The 13,964-nt window shown below is 47.4% G+C and overlaps 1 protein-coding gene across 2 annotated transcripts; it reads left to right on the top strand.

Annotated features, from left to right (window-relative positions):
* Window positions 1–762: 762 nt before the first annotated feature.
* ALAS1 (5'-aminolevulinate synthase 1) lies at window positions 763–13,737 on the top strand. Of its 2 annotated transcripts, XM_006179984.3 has the most exons (11): window positions 763–920; window positions 1,880–2,098; window positions 5,247–5,474; window positions 6,290–6,439; window positions 6,860–7,082; window positions 7,965–8,149; window positions 8,686–8,865; window positions 9,219–9,383; window positions 11,100–11,368; window positions 12,070–12,232; window positions 13,417–13,731. In XM_006179984.3, the coding sequence occupies exons 1-11, from the start codon at window positions 770–772 to the stop codon at window positions 13,575–13,577; spliced, it is 2,094 nt and encodes a 697-aa protein (XP_006180046.2). In that variant the 5' UTR covers window positions 763–769; the 3' UTR covers window positions 13,578–13,731. The 2 variants fall into 2 exon arrangements, with proteins under 2 accessions (XP_006180046.2, XP_014410798.1); XM_014555312.2 differs by lacking the exons at window positions 763–920; window positions 1,880–2,098 and adding an exon at window positions 3,773–5,138 and having other exon boundaries at window positions 13,417–13,737.
* Window positions 13,738–13,964: the final 227 nt, after the last annotated feature.

Raw genomic sequence — 13,964 nt, 5'->3', positions numbered from 1 at the left:
CGGGAGAGAGTCCTGAGTCATCCAGCTGGTTCCCAGCCAGAGTGGCCAGCAAGGGACTTTGGAAAGCCCACAGTGGAAAATAAAAATAAGAACTAATATGTGTTAAACCCCAACTATGTGTCAGGCCCCATGCTTCCACCCTCCCCTGCCAGTGTGTGGTGTATGGGTTCCATGCAGCCCTGTTCCTTGTGTTCCTTCTCTGAATCAGGTGAAGTCCCTTCATCTCGGACCATAAAGTGCCAGAGCTAGGTCTCCTTCCCCTTCTGCTCCTCCTCACTCACCTCCCTCCAGACCCCAACGAATCAGCCCCAAGACCACTTCATCCTTGGTCACTCCAGCCCCACCTCCTCCGGGAAGTCCTCTGCTGTGAAAACAAGCCCTGGGGTAGGGCGGATCCTGCTTAAGATCCTGGTCCGGAACCCCTTGTTTCCCCTCTCTCCTCTATGTCAAATACCCATCTTTACAGCCTTCCAGCCCCCCAGTTGGCTCTAGTGGCGCTTCCCCTAGGATTCTGCCCTTTAATGCCCCACCGTAGGGGCGTAGGGTTCTGAAGCATAGAGTAGTTGGTGAGGAACCACAAGGTGGTGCAGGATGAAGTCACCCGTCCACATCCGTGCCCTTCGTCCTCCCGGCAGGTGATCCCGGGAAGCGGTGGCGGCAACCTCACCCACCGAGCCCAGACAGGAGGGCCACTCCGCCGGCTCCGCCCTTCCGACTCCAGGAGCTCGCCGCGGAGCGCCTGCGCGGGGACAGCCATCGCCCATGGCGCATGCGCAGTTGTCTCTCCCGCTGTATATTAGGACGACTGGAGTCCCGGCCTGAGGATTCTCGCCGACAAGGGCAACGGCTGGTTCGGCTCATCAGCTGGGGTACCCTCGGCCAACGCCGCTGTCGCCAGCTCCGCAGAGTTCTCCGCGCAGGTGAGGACCCGCGCTCAGGGTGCGGAGCGGCCGGGGACCCCCACCGCGTGTCCTGTCTTCCCGCGCCCTGCTCCCTTAGCCGTTGGGACCCCTCCCCCATCGCCCCAATGACCCACAGCCTCGAGGTCAGCGTTCATATGCCAGATCTTTTCCCTGATCGGCCCCCTCCCGACATTTCCCATTTAACCGGCCGCTTTAGAATTCCCTTCTCATACCCCTCCCGTTATTCTCCAGCCCTCGACCCCCGGGTTACCTCTCGTCTCCCGTGCCCAGGACCGGCACCTACCGCCAGACCCAAGGCCCTCGTTTTTTAGCCCTTGCCTTTTACCAGTTAGTCCCAGGAGCACTTCCCCTTGTCCCCCAGGCCTTCTTTATGCCCCCTTCTTAGTTATGCCCAGTTCACCAAGATGTAGGGGCATGATCTCGGTGAAAATCCTGGCCTCAGGAACCCAGGGCTGGGCTGGATGCCTTCTTCGAGTTTGGGAGTGTGGAGACCAGGAGAAGATCAGAATCCCTAAGAGTCCTCTCTGCCTGGACGGATGACAGTGGCTTCTTCCCTGGCCTCACTTCTCCACCTGGGTGTGTGCCAAGGTGTCTTATCTGCACTGTGCATCATCCTTAAGGAGCTTCTGACCTCCCAAACCTGTTCCTGACTTGTCCGTTGTGTCCCACCTCCTTTGTTATTAATCATGGGTATTTACTGTATTTGGTAAAGTTGCTTCGCAGGTGCCTTTGTACCTAGCTGGGGAGTGAAGAAGTTGGTGACTTGGGTAGAGTGTGGTCACTTCTTAGTTGCATCCCTCATCGGTGCTGTCCTTTGACATTTTTGAGTGAGACTTGTTAGTGTCTCAGGTTACCCTTGCTGTCAACTTCAGGTGACACCTGAAAAACCAGGGAACTTGGAGTGGTATTTACCTGATTATTAACAAGTGTTGGTGTCACTCATCATCTCTGTACAGGATCAGTGCACCTCCCGGACATGGAGACTGTGGTTCGCCGCTGCCCATTCTTATCCCGCGTGCCTCAGGCTTTTCTGCAGAAGGCAGGCAAATCTTTGTTGTTCTATGCCCAAAATTGTCCTAAGATGATGGAAGTTGGGGCCAAGCCAGCCCCTCGGGCCCTGTCCACTTCAGCAGTACTCTGCCAGCAGGTCAAAGAAACCCCACCGGCCAATGAGAGTAAGTGTCACAAGCAGTGAAGTCGAGGGTGGCGATGTTTGCATTCATTACAAGATGCCGGAAGCAGTTCTAGTCTACAGTGCTGATGAGGGTCACATTATCAAAGGGGTTAGTCTGTGCCAGGATTGTATCCTAACCATCCTAACCCCACAAAATAGGCACTTTCAATTTTCCCACATTTTTTTTTTGCAATTTATGAATATGTGTTATTACTACGGTTACAAACTTTCAGAACAGGACTCTGAGACATTGAACTGAGACTTTGCTGAATATCTTTTGGCTTTGGTGTCCTTTTCCTTCCATCACAGAAGGCAGCCCCCAACTGCAAGGCTTCCAGCAGACTCAGTTTTCCCATCTGATGAAAAAAAGATGAAGCAGTGGCCAGTGTTCCACCTTATAGATTGCACGGCAATGTCTGTTGGAGTCTTAGTGTTTGTCAGTGCCTCATTCATGTAAACATAAAGTTGCAATGTTCTGTTCCAGCCTTTCCTTCACTAGATATTTGGCCCTTTGGCTTTTTTTTCCTTTTAACACACTTTATTTTTAGAGCACTTTTGGGTTCACAGCAAAATTGAGTAGAAGCTTTTAGCTTTTGCAAGTTGTGATTTTTTTTCCCCTTGCGTTTGCTATGTTGTCTGGACTGTGCCTTTTGCCCTCATTCATTTCTCTGTGCTGTGCCTTCCCAAATTCCTGCTAAATTCTTATGTAGTCAGTTATCTTATACATTATATCTTTGGCTCCAGACCATATAGGCTATTGCAGGCTAAACCATCTTCAAAGTCAGTTCTACCTATGTGTTACTCAGTTAGCTGACGCTGTACTGAGGTATCACGCAACCTCCAAATCTCAAGGGCCTAACACATAAAGATTTGCATCTTGTTCACACAAGATCCACTTTGGGTAATCAAGACAATTCTCTTCTAGGCAGCGACCTGGGATTCCACACTGTGGTGTCCTACAGCTTTACCTCTGAAATAGGTGGCTTTTGCGTCACTGCTGCATTAGGGGAAAGTGAGAGGGTCTCAGACCAGCTTATCTTAGAAATTTTTCGTAGCAGTAAATTTCATTCATGTACAACAGTAATCAATCCAGGGTTAATTTTGCTTCACTTGTATCCCCACACACTCTCTCACTGGACTATTTTGAAACTGGTTCCAGAAATTTCCTCTGTAGATCTCAGTATATGTCTTCAAAAGATATGGCTTCTTCCTAAAAAGCACCATCAAAATACCATTATCACACCCCAAACATGACACAATTTCCTAATGTCAAATATTACATTAGCCCCACCAGCACTTGGGTATTTTAGCCAGGAAGCAATATATAACATCTGTTGGCCAGGACTGGTCACATGACTCCCACTAAATGCAAGGATGCTATTCATTTTCTCTTTTTTAAATTATTTTTTTTTACTCTGGCAAAATGCACTAATGTAAAACTTACCATTGGAACCACTTTTAAGTGTAAGCAGTGTAAGTACATTCATATTGCTCTTCAGCCATCACCCCCAGCCAGTGTCCAGAAGTCTCTTTAAACTGACACTCACTCAGTGCTAACTCCCCATCCTCCTCCCCAAGGCCCAGGCAAACATTCCTCTTTCTGTCTCTAGGAATTTGAGTACTCTCGAAACCTCACATAAGTGGAATCATGCAGAACTTGTTGCAGTAGTGATTTTTTTTTGACATGCATATTATTTTGTATATGATTTTTAAATTTTTGTTTTTAATAAAGAGATCAGAGTTAAATTTAGTTTTAGTCTACCTCTGCCAGGAGAGGATGAGGCTCTTCAGATTCTACTTAATTCTAGAGAATAATTTACGTTATAGGCCGTGTCAGGTGTGTTCTCTGAATGTGGACTTGCAAGAGAAGAATGTTTTTTTCTTTTAGTAGAAAGGATTTAATCCTTTGTAGGATTTTTTTTTCCTCTTTACCATTGTTCAGGAGTTGGTTACAGGTTTTTTTACTGAACAATCGAAATCCTCTTTTACCATTCTGTCCCTAGCAATAGATCTCTCTTCTAGTCTTGGTTGAGTAAAATGTGGCTTTTACAGACTAGCATGCAAACATCACAAATGATATTCACAAACTATTTACTAGCTTAGGTAGATCTTTATAATGAAAAACGCAGGATAAACATGTACATGAGAATAAGTAAAACTTGTTTTAAACCTGTACATGGGGGGAATAAGATAATATACCAAGTTGTCTGCAATAGTTATGTTTTGAATGATAGAACTGTTTTTACTTTTCTAGACTTCCTACAGTGACTATGTATTTACTGACTTTTATAGTGAATGAAATGAACTTGAAAGCAATTTTTTTTTTTACTTTTCTTCATAGAAGATTTTAATAAAGCTGTCTTGAGACAGCTTACCCAAGTTGTAGGAGAGCCCAGCCTATGACTCACAGGAGTATTCCAGGATGATGAAGAAAGACTTTTCTAGAAGGAAGATGAATGCATTTGCTCAAGGGGAGAGGGAAGTCATTATAACTAGAATCATAATCACCAGCCAACTGTGTTAAGTTATGAGCTTTGATGGATCTAGATGAGAAGGAAGAGGTGTGTGAAGGTGACTGATGTCCCTGTGGCCTCTGCTTAGCATACTGATAGTTTGAACTCTAGCAGACAACAATCCAAAGACCTTGCTTTTAGCCTAGCTTCTCTTGCTAAGAAGAAAACCAGTAGTTTATAGGTTAAGCAACAGTAAGCCTTTTTGTCAAGAATCTGTTTAGAAACATTAGCAGAGAAAAAGTTGTATGACCACTGCCAATTACCTTCAAGAGTGTGTCCTCTCATGAAACATGTGGAGCATACTTGGGGTAGATTTACTGGAAATAATCCAACTCAAAGACTCTGGGCTGTCTAAAAGTAGAAAACTACTTCAGGGATTTGTAAGGGAGAAATACGGTGGCTTTTTCGAGAGGTAGGTGGATGTGCCAGTGAAGTCTTCACAGGAGCGTTTCCAGTGGGGCAGATGAAAGAACAGGTGAACTGGCAGAACCTACTGAGAATACAGTTGTGTCTGGATCATGGGGCAGAGTAAGTATAAACTTTGTCTTTGAGGCAAGAAGTGAAAGAAACAAGTGGCTTTCTTGTGTGCTGTGCGACCAGATCTGATGCGTCTGTTTTTCCATCTCCCCACCTCAGAGGACAAAACTGCCAAAGCTGAGGTTGGGCAGGCTCCTGATGGACCCCAGCGGACTCTTGATGGCACGCAGCTTCCACCCGGACACCCCTCCCTTCCCGGGAGCCAGGGCACGGCGAGCAAGTGCCCTTTCCTGGCAGCCCAGATGAGCCAAGGGGGCAGCAGTGTCTTCCGCAAAGCCAGCCTAGAGCTTCAGGAGGATGTGCAGGAGATGCACGCCGTGAGGAAAGGTAAACAGACTGCATGAGCCGTCAGGAAGAGTGAACGGGTCCTTGGGCGCTTTCGGGCCCTCAGATTTATGTATGAACTATTATTAGGGAAGTATTTGTGTCAACACCTTCTTCTTTTAGGGCCAAGGGGGAAGGTCATCAAGATAGACAGTCAGAGGACTATATGGCAAAATGTGGGACTTTCTTTCCTCTGTGTGTGTGTGTGTGTGTGTGTGTGTGTGTGTGTGTGTGTGTGTGTGTGTGATGTAACCAGCTTTTATAGGAATTGCTTAGTTTCTGAAAATGCCCTACAGGCATAGACTCTTACCACTTGTGCCTTGTTTCTTTCCCACCATCTGGTGGGGTAAAAGGTAAGACACAGTGTCACTGCAGTAAGTGGTGGTCTTAGGACTCCCAAGCTGTGTGTCTTACTGATGGTCATGGAGTGGCAACCTTCATTCCAGTTGTGGCTGTATCCATGGAACACACAGTGTCCCCCAAAATCCTCACTAGCAGAAATGATACACACAGCTGGAATTGTCGTCCATGAAGAAAATTATCTCAGTTAGGGTCAGGGGTAAGATGGGGAAGGCATGCCCACCAGCTAGAAAGCTCTGGGCTTTAATGTTCCTCAGAGCTGGCTGGTAGCCCTGAAAACAAAGCCAGACAGTAACTCAAGAAGAAGAGCAGCTCCATGCACTCAGTTCCATCCAACTTTGGTTCTGATGGGTTATTTTTGTGCACTAGGCAGGAAGCCATTTTTGACAAGATGTCTGGAAGGTATTATCAGCTCAGAATAGAACATTGGTCCCCTTTCTCTTGTTACTTCTGTTCAGAGGTTGCCCAAACGTCAGTGAACCCAAGTGTGATTAGTGTAAAGACCGACGGAGGGGAGCCGAGTGGATTGCTGAAGAACCTTCAGGACATGATGCGAAAGCAAAGACCAGAACGAGTGTCCCATCTTCTTCAGGATAACCTGCCAAAATGTGAGTCTCATCATTTGCCTGATGCAGCACAATTTATAACTTAAACATACGTTGAATTAAACATAATTGTGTGGCGAGTTGTGGATTAAAAGCCATATCCCTTGCTTGGTGCAGGTAGGCGCTCTTGGTTGTAGTGAATACCATTGCTCTTCGGAGCCTGCCTCCTCTCCCTTAGTACCTGTGGTCTGCTCACAGTAAGTGTTGTGCTGAGCACTCGACGTATGCCATGTCATTTGAGACATACACAGTCAGTTTCACGATGAGGATGTCAAGTAACTTCCCCAAATGGGTACTTCATTAATTTGTCCAGAATCTCCCTGCAATCAAGTGACCAAGCTGGGATTGGAACCCAGGTCTTATACCAAATTCTAGATGAGCTTCTTAACCATCAGACTGTACCATCTTTTGTTTGGTTTTTAGCTGTTTCCACTTTTCAGTATGATCGTTTCTTCGAGAAGAAAATTGATGAGAAAAAGAATGACCATACTTATCGAGTTTTCAAAACTGTGAACCGGAAAGCACAGTTCTTCCCCATGGCCGATGACTATTCAGACTCGCTTATCACTAAAAAGCAGGTGTCTGTCTGGTGTAGCAATGACTACCTAGGGATGAGTCGCCATCCACGGGTGTGTGGGGCCGTCATGTAAGTAGCCCTCAGCTTTCAGCTACCACTGACGTGATTTGATGAGACATTGATGGCTTATTGGGGTTGGATCTTTTATGGGGGTAATATTCAGCAACTAAAAGTGTGTCACAGTGAAGTACTATTCTTAGCCTTTACAACTATTTACAGATTACTTTGAAAGAAGCCCTAGTGTGTAAGTAGTTGGTGGAGCCCCTGTACGTGAGAGGGTTCAAGTTTATGGGCTCATTGACTGCGTGGGTCCGCTCACTTCTACCTCTCCACCAGCGAGTGCCCCTTTGACACCAGGCAGTCTTGCACAGAGGCGTCCTTGCTTATGGCTGTGGTTGGAGAAATCCAAATCTCACAGCAGCAAAGAGAAAGCTACTTCAGAAAGACATTAAAAAGGAGGGGAGAGCCCGTCATGCATGTCCTTCAGGAGGTGTGTGCCATGGCTAGGGATGCTTGGGAGAGTTGCTTTTCAAACTCCCCCCGGAGGCTTGCTAAAGAGAGCACAGTCTGAGGTTGAGTAATAGAGATACCCTACCATTATGTGACTGGTTGGCAGAGGGTTCAGGTAACCACCATCTAAGATGTCCCTTTAGAGACTCATGTCGTGTTATTGGAGAGAGTGACGTTTGTCAGAGAAAAGCACCCTCAGTAAATTAACTACAACAACTGACTGCTAGATGAACCCTTGTTCTTGATGCTCCCTAGAGGTGCCATCACCGTAGTGCTGAGTCTAAAGATGAAGTTGGTTGAAACTTCTGGCCCCAGGTTTCCCAGGGAGAGAGTTACTAGTTTAACATAAGTTTCAGTCCCTAGATCCTGAAGAGAGGAACTATTTACACAGTATTCAGAACCATGAGATATATTTTCTGTCTGCCCTTTTTTTTTTTCAAGAGACACTTTGAAACAGCATGGTACTGGAGCAGGCGGTACTAGAAATATTTCTGGAACTAGTAAATTCCATGTGGACCTGGAGCAGGAGCTGGCTGACCTCCACGGGAAAGATGCAGCACTCTTGTTTTCCTCGTGCTTTGTGGCCAATGACTCGACCCTCTTCACTCTGGCTAAGATGATGCCAGGTAAGGAAGCCTGTGGTGGGGGCCTTTGAGTTTGAGGGGGTTTCTTAGTAGTAACAGGGATATCGGTAGCAAAGAAGGCTTACAAAACCACTCAAGAGTCATGATGGCACCTGGGAGCATTTGTTCTTGAATTGAACATGAAGTGCTAACTGTACAAGTTCCAGTAGAACTTGGTAACAGTGAAGAGTCAGATTTGCAGGGCTCATCTTTAAGCTAATTAATTCAGATGTGCTTTGTATTCTAAGAAAATCCTTTGGAGAATTCTCTTAATCATTTGTAGTTATCTTTCAATTGAGTTTGGAGTAAGGCAGCCAGATTTAAAAGCAGATTAATTGCCTACCATGGGTTATTCTGCACTTACGGGCCTTCTCAGAGGAGAAGCACTAGTTTATTTTGCCAGGAAGAAACTGGCGTGCAGTGTCTTTTCCTACTGGGCAAAAGCAGCATTTTCAGGGCGAAGTCTGTTGTCCTTGACTGTCAAAGAAGTAATTTGTTTTTGGTGCAAATGGCAGTAAATAGCATTTCTGTCATGTTAGGCTGTGAGATTTACTCTGATTCTGGGAATCACGCCTCCATGATCCAAGGGATTCGGAACAGCCGAGTGCCAAAATACATCTTCCGGCACAATGATGTCAGCCACCTCAGAGAACTGCTGCAGAGAGCTGACCCCACGGTCCCCAAGATTGTTGCATTTGAAACTGTCCACTCAATGGACGGTGAGTCTACATAGAGTAGAGGCCAATATGAAATCTCAAATGAAAACAAAGCCTGAACTTGTTAAAAGTGTGATGTTTATTTTGTTTCTGCAATTTCTGTTTTGTTTTTTTTTTCACTGCCAGGGTTTTGTAACTGGGGGACACTGTATGGATTTGGGTGAATGTAGATTTTCTACTCTGGCTTTTATTAGGCTCTAAGACCCCAAGGTAACCTAGAAACTAGGGGAAGCTAATTTTTTTCCCCAATAGTAAAAATGATACCTTAGAACGTAAGTTGTTGTGTTCTAACTCTTACCAAAACAAAAATCTGTGAAATACCAAGTGCTTCAGAGTGGTCTGTGGTCTCTCCTCAGGGGCAGTGTGCCCACTAGAAGAGCTGTGTGATGTGGCCCATGAGTTTGGAGCGATCACCTTCGTGGATGAGGTCCACGCAGTGGGGCTGTATGGGGCTCGAGGCGGAGGAATTGGCGATCGGGATGGAGTTATGCCTAAAATGGATATCATTTCTGGAACACTTGGTATGTATGCTCTGCACAGACTGTAATCTGCACTAAAATTACATAACCCTAACAAGGCCAAGGGCTGCTGGGTCAGGTGAGGAGATGGTGTGACAGCATCTAAAGCCTGGGCCACATTTTTGAGTGAGTTTTTATTATCTAAGTAAGTGGCACAGCTTAGCAGAATTCCTTGAATCACAGAGGCATAGTCCACAGAATCAAAGTAAATCTCACAGCCTAACATGACAGAAGTGCCACTTGTTGCCTTTTGAGCTCATTCCAAGCATAGTTGTGGCTCCAGCTATACACCACGGCCACAGCTTTTACTCTCTGTGCGTCAGATTGTTCCCTTATGCTTAAAAAAAAAGAAAGGAAAAGAATTTTAGTGTTGTTCTCCTAGAGCAGTTGTCAGGACCTGCAGGCTGAGGCATTGTGTTGTGAAGTACTAAGCTCTGTGCCTATAGCATGGGAGCCATGCCAGTTCACTCGGCTACTTTGTATTTCCTTGGCTCCTCCTACTTGAGAGGCAGTGTCTCTTGGAGCCAGACTCCAGACTCCTCCAAATCCATAGCCATGTTGCCTGCTGGGTGTTAATCCTGGCCTGCATAACTCACTAGCTGTGTGACCTTGGGTTGGTGGTCAACTTCTCTGTGCCTCAGCTTCCTCGTCAGTATAATGGAGATAACAACAGAACCTGCCTCAGTTTGAAGAAGATAAGTGAACTGTGTGCAGACAGTTACTGTAGACAGTGTCTGTGTGGTAAAAAGGCAACCTGTACCAACTTGAGGATGTCAGAAGTTAGGCAGCTAGAGAGCCATGTAACAATTAGCAAAAATGCCATTTACAGCCTGCACTTGGTAAGGGAAGGGCAGGCAAAAAAGAGCGTCCTTCAGCACCGTCAAGGGGTGTGAGAACCTTTTGCAGACCCGGAGAGCCTGGGGGTTCACAGAGCTGAGCCTTGCTGGGAGGAAAGCACTCATTCACACGTCCAAATTCCAGCAGCCCTTTTCTTGTAAAGAGTTCTCATGCAGGTATGGTCGTTGTGAAATGAAAGAGGCTGGAGAGAGAAGTTTTCCAGTGTAAGAGCAACCCAGCCGTGCGTGGGGTCCAAGCAAGAATGTTAATTACAGAACATCACATTAAGATCAACAAAGACTCTCCTGGAGTTGTTAGTCCTGAAACTTGAGATACCGATTACATAAGTGGACTTAACAAGAACTGAAAAATGAGGCTGGCCCTAAATCAGCCGTCACAGGTTCTGACTTCTCATATTCATCCAGCAAATGCTCTTTCTTAGTTTTGTGATTACTGAAATAGAAAATAAAACCAGTCACGCCAAAACAGTTCTCGCCTTAGCTGGGTTCTGTTCCGGCCTCAGGGGTAACGCTCACGGAGGGCACTGGGCTCAGACCCTCTCCTGGAGCACAGGCAGTGCAGACGCCAGGGATGCAGCCGGCCTGCTGAGAAGGGAGGTGGGAAGGGAGGCGGCACTTGGTGTTCTGGCACTGCACCTGCATTTTGATCCTGGTCAGACACCAGCTTGGTCACGTGACTTTGGGCAAGCCCCTTTCATACGTCCTCAGCTTCTTCCCGTTTGGAAATGGGTGAACATTCCTTTACCTGAGTCTTAGGGCAGGTTATGACAAGAAAGAGCAGAGTAAATGTTCTGAGGCTCTGCAGCACCTGGCTGTGCACTTAGGGGCAGTTGCTATAATAAATGAGCCCATCTCCCCCCAGGCAAAGCCTTTGGCTGTGTTGGAGGGTACATCGCCAGCACGAGTTCTCTGATCGACACTGTCCGATCCTACGCGGCGGGCTTCATCTTCACCACCTCCCTGCCGCCCATGCTGCTGGCTGGAGCGCTGGAGTCCGTGCGGATCCTGAAGAGCGCTGAGGGCCGGGCGCTTCGCCGCCAGCACCAGCGCAACGTCAAGCTCATGAGGCAGATGCTGATGGATGCCGGCCTCCCCGTCGTCCACTGCCCCAGCCACATCATCCCTGTTCGGGTAATGACTTGTCTATGACTGAACTGGCTGGGGGCCTCTGCACAGGATGTCATATGTTCTGGTTCAGTCCTTCCTGAAGTGGGGCTGGGGCAATGTGACTGCCGGGGCAAAGGGTTGTAGCCAGTGGCCCTCTGCCATGTTTCCACCTTTGGTTGACTTCACAGTGAGAATGAGGCCTTTGAACTCAGCAGGCTGGAGTGGAGGTTCCTCCTCCAGAGCACTGGTTAAACACAGGGCTTGTATCTGGGAAGCTCCGGAAGCCTGAGCTTGGCTAGCTTTGAAGTATGGCTCTCTATTCATTTCATTTAGAAACAGGTCTTCCCCTCCCCACTACAAGGGTAGCCCTGTTGGTGTCACAGTTGAATTCATCTAATTAGTAGAGCTGGTATAACCAAAGCTGCCTTCATCCCCAGGGTGCACATGTCCAACTGCCATCATACAGGGGTCACAGAACCTCCGATTTTCCCCATTGAAGTCTGGGAGGGAGATCAGTGTACAGTTTACCTCTAACGTGGTTTTAGCTCTCTGGTCTGTCTTGAACAACGCTGGACCCTTTAAACTACAGGCATCTGGGCAACGCTTTACCTCCGCCAGCCTTGCATATGGTGCTCCAGCCTGAGCCACGTAGGCATGTGTCCATTAGTCTCTGCTGAGAGGTCGTCCATCCTGGTCTGGCCTTACCTTCTGTTCTCATCAAACAGATAGCAGATGCTGCTAAAAACACAGAGGTTTGTGATGAACTAATGAGCAGACATAACATCTACGTCCAAGCGATCAATTACCCCACGGTGCCCCGGGGGGAGGAGCTGCTGCGCATCGCCCCGACGCCTCACCACACACCGCAGATGATGAACTACTTCCTCGGTGAGTACCGAGGGCCGCCGGCACCTCGTGGGAGAGCGGCACGAAGCTGCCTTTGCAGTGTTTAGAGTTAAACCTTTCAGAGGCATTCAGATTTGTCTCTTCTTTTTCCAAGCAATTAAGAGTGTTCTCAAATGGTATAAAACTATTTAGTTGTTTGATTTCACTTCAGGATGGTACGATCGTTTGGGAAGCTCTGCGGGAGCCTGCTGATCCCCTCATCGTTTCCCCTTCCCCCTTGTCCCTGTGACTTGAGGACGCTCAGCAACAGCTGTTGCGGGGGAAAGGAGAGGCCTCCTGAGCTCGGCTCTGCACCTCTCCGTCCCCTGAGCCAACTCCACCCCTGACCCCTCTCGATGAGGGTACCTGCTCGGTATTCTGCCTCTCACAGTTCTATAAACCCAATCCTCCACCCTCGTGTCCACCTAAAAGCAGAGACTGAATGGGCCTCTTAAGGTGGCCTCTGCCTCACATTTGCATTGCCCTCCTGAGTCCCTACCTGACCTGAGGGGCTTCTGCTGCCTTCAGCCTTGAGGGCCACTCTGCTAGGAATGCTCACCTCGACCTAGTGGAGCCATGCAGGAGCAACTACTTCCTTGAAGGCATGTAAAGTAAAGCCAGAGTTGGGTTTTCTCTATTTTTATAATAGTCTTAGTGAGACAGAATTCACATACCACAAATTCCACCCTCTCAAATTATACAGTTTCGTGGTTTTTAGGTAATGTGCAGTTGTCACCACTCTGATTCCAAAACATTTTCATCACTTCCAAGAGAACCCTGCACCCCTTAGCAGCCACTTCCCAGCCCCTCTTCCCCAGCCCGTCAACCACTGACCACTCTCCTTCTCTGTGGACTTTCCTTTGTGTTACATCTTATTTAAGTGGAATTGTCCAGGATGTGGTCCTTTATGCCTGGCCTCTCACAACACAGTGTTTCCAAGGTTCGTTCATCCACCTTGCAGCATGAATCAGCACTTCATTTCTTTTTATTGCCAAGTAATGCGTATACCACACTTTGTCTGTCCATCAGTTGATGGACGTTTGGGGGGTTCCCACTTTTTGACTATTATGAAAATAATCCTGCTGTGAATATTTGTGTGCAAGTTTTTGTTTGGTTTGGGGGCATATATTTCCATTTCTGTTGGGTACATACTCCCTTTAATTTTTAAAAACTTTATCGCCTCACAGAGAATCTGCTGGCCACGTGGAAGCGAGTTGGGCTGGAACTCAGGCCACATTCCTCAGCCGAGTGCAACTTCTGCAGGCGGCCACTGCATTTTGAAGTGATGAGTGAAAGAGAGAAATCCTACTTCTCCGGTATGAGCAAGTTGGTGTCTGCTCAGGCCTGAGTGTCGTGACCTCAGTCACTGCACCTAACCCCAGGCCACTCTGCATCTAGATAGGCTCTCCACAATTGTCTTTGTGTGTGAATTAAATTATATTAAAATTTAATCAATAGTAAACACATAGTCCTGAAAATAAAATCTTGTCTAAGTAACAGGTCCTCCTGTTTCTGGCTCCTGAATCCAGAAGTCATTTTCTTCATCCCTTTAAACTTCAGACAGTGCGGAATGCAGACCCTCCCACTCTGCTCGAACTAGCCCGGTCACCCCAGAGCAGCAGCTATTTCACTGTCTCCCCTCCAACCTGACTCGGGCAGTGGGTGCTGCGCGGTGGTCCTGCTGTGGCCGCCTCCCTCCCGCCCTCCCTCTCAGCCACTGCCCCAACCCCATACT

Source organism: Camelus ferus, chromosome 17 (genome assembly GCF_009834535.1).
Source record: "Camelus ferus isolate YT-003-E chromosome 17, BCGSAC_Cfer_1.0, whole genome shotgun sequence".
NCBI classification, from domain to species: Eukaryota; Metazoa; Chordata; class Mammalia; order Artiodactyla; family Camelidae; genus Camelus; species Camelus ferus.
The sequence above is the reverse complement of the archived record's forward strand: the minus strand, read 5'-3'. Positions and strand labels throughout refer to the sequence as shown.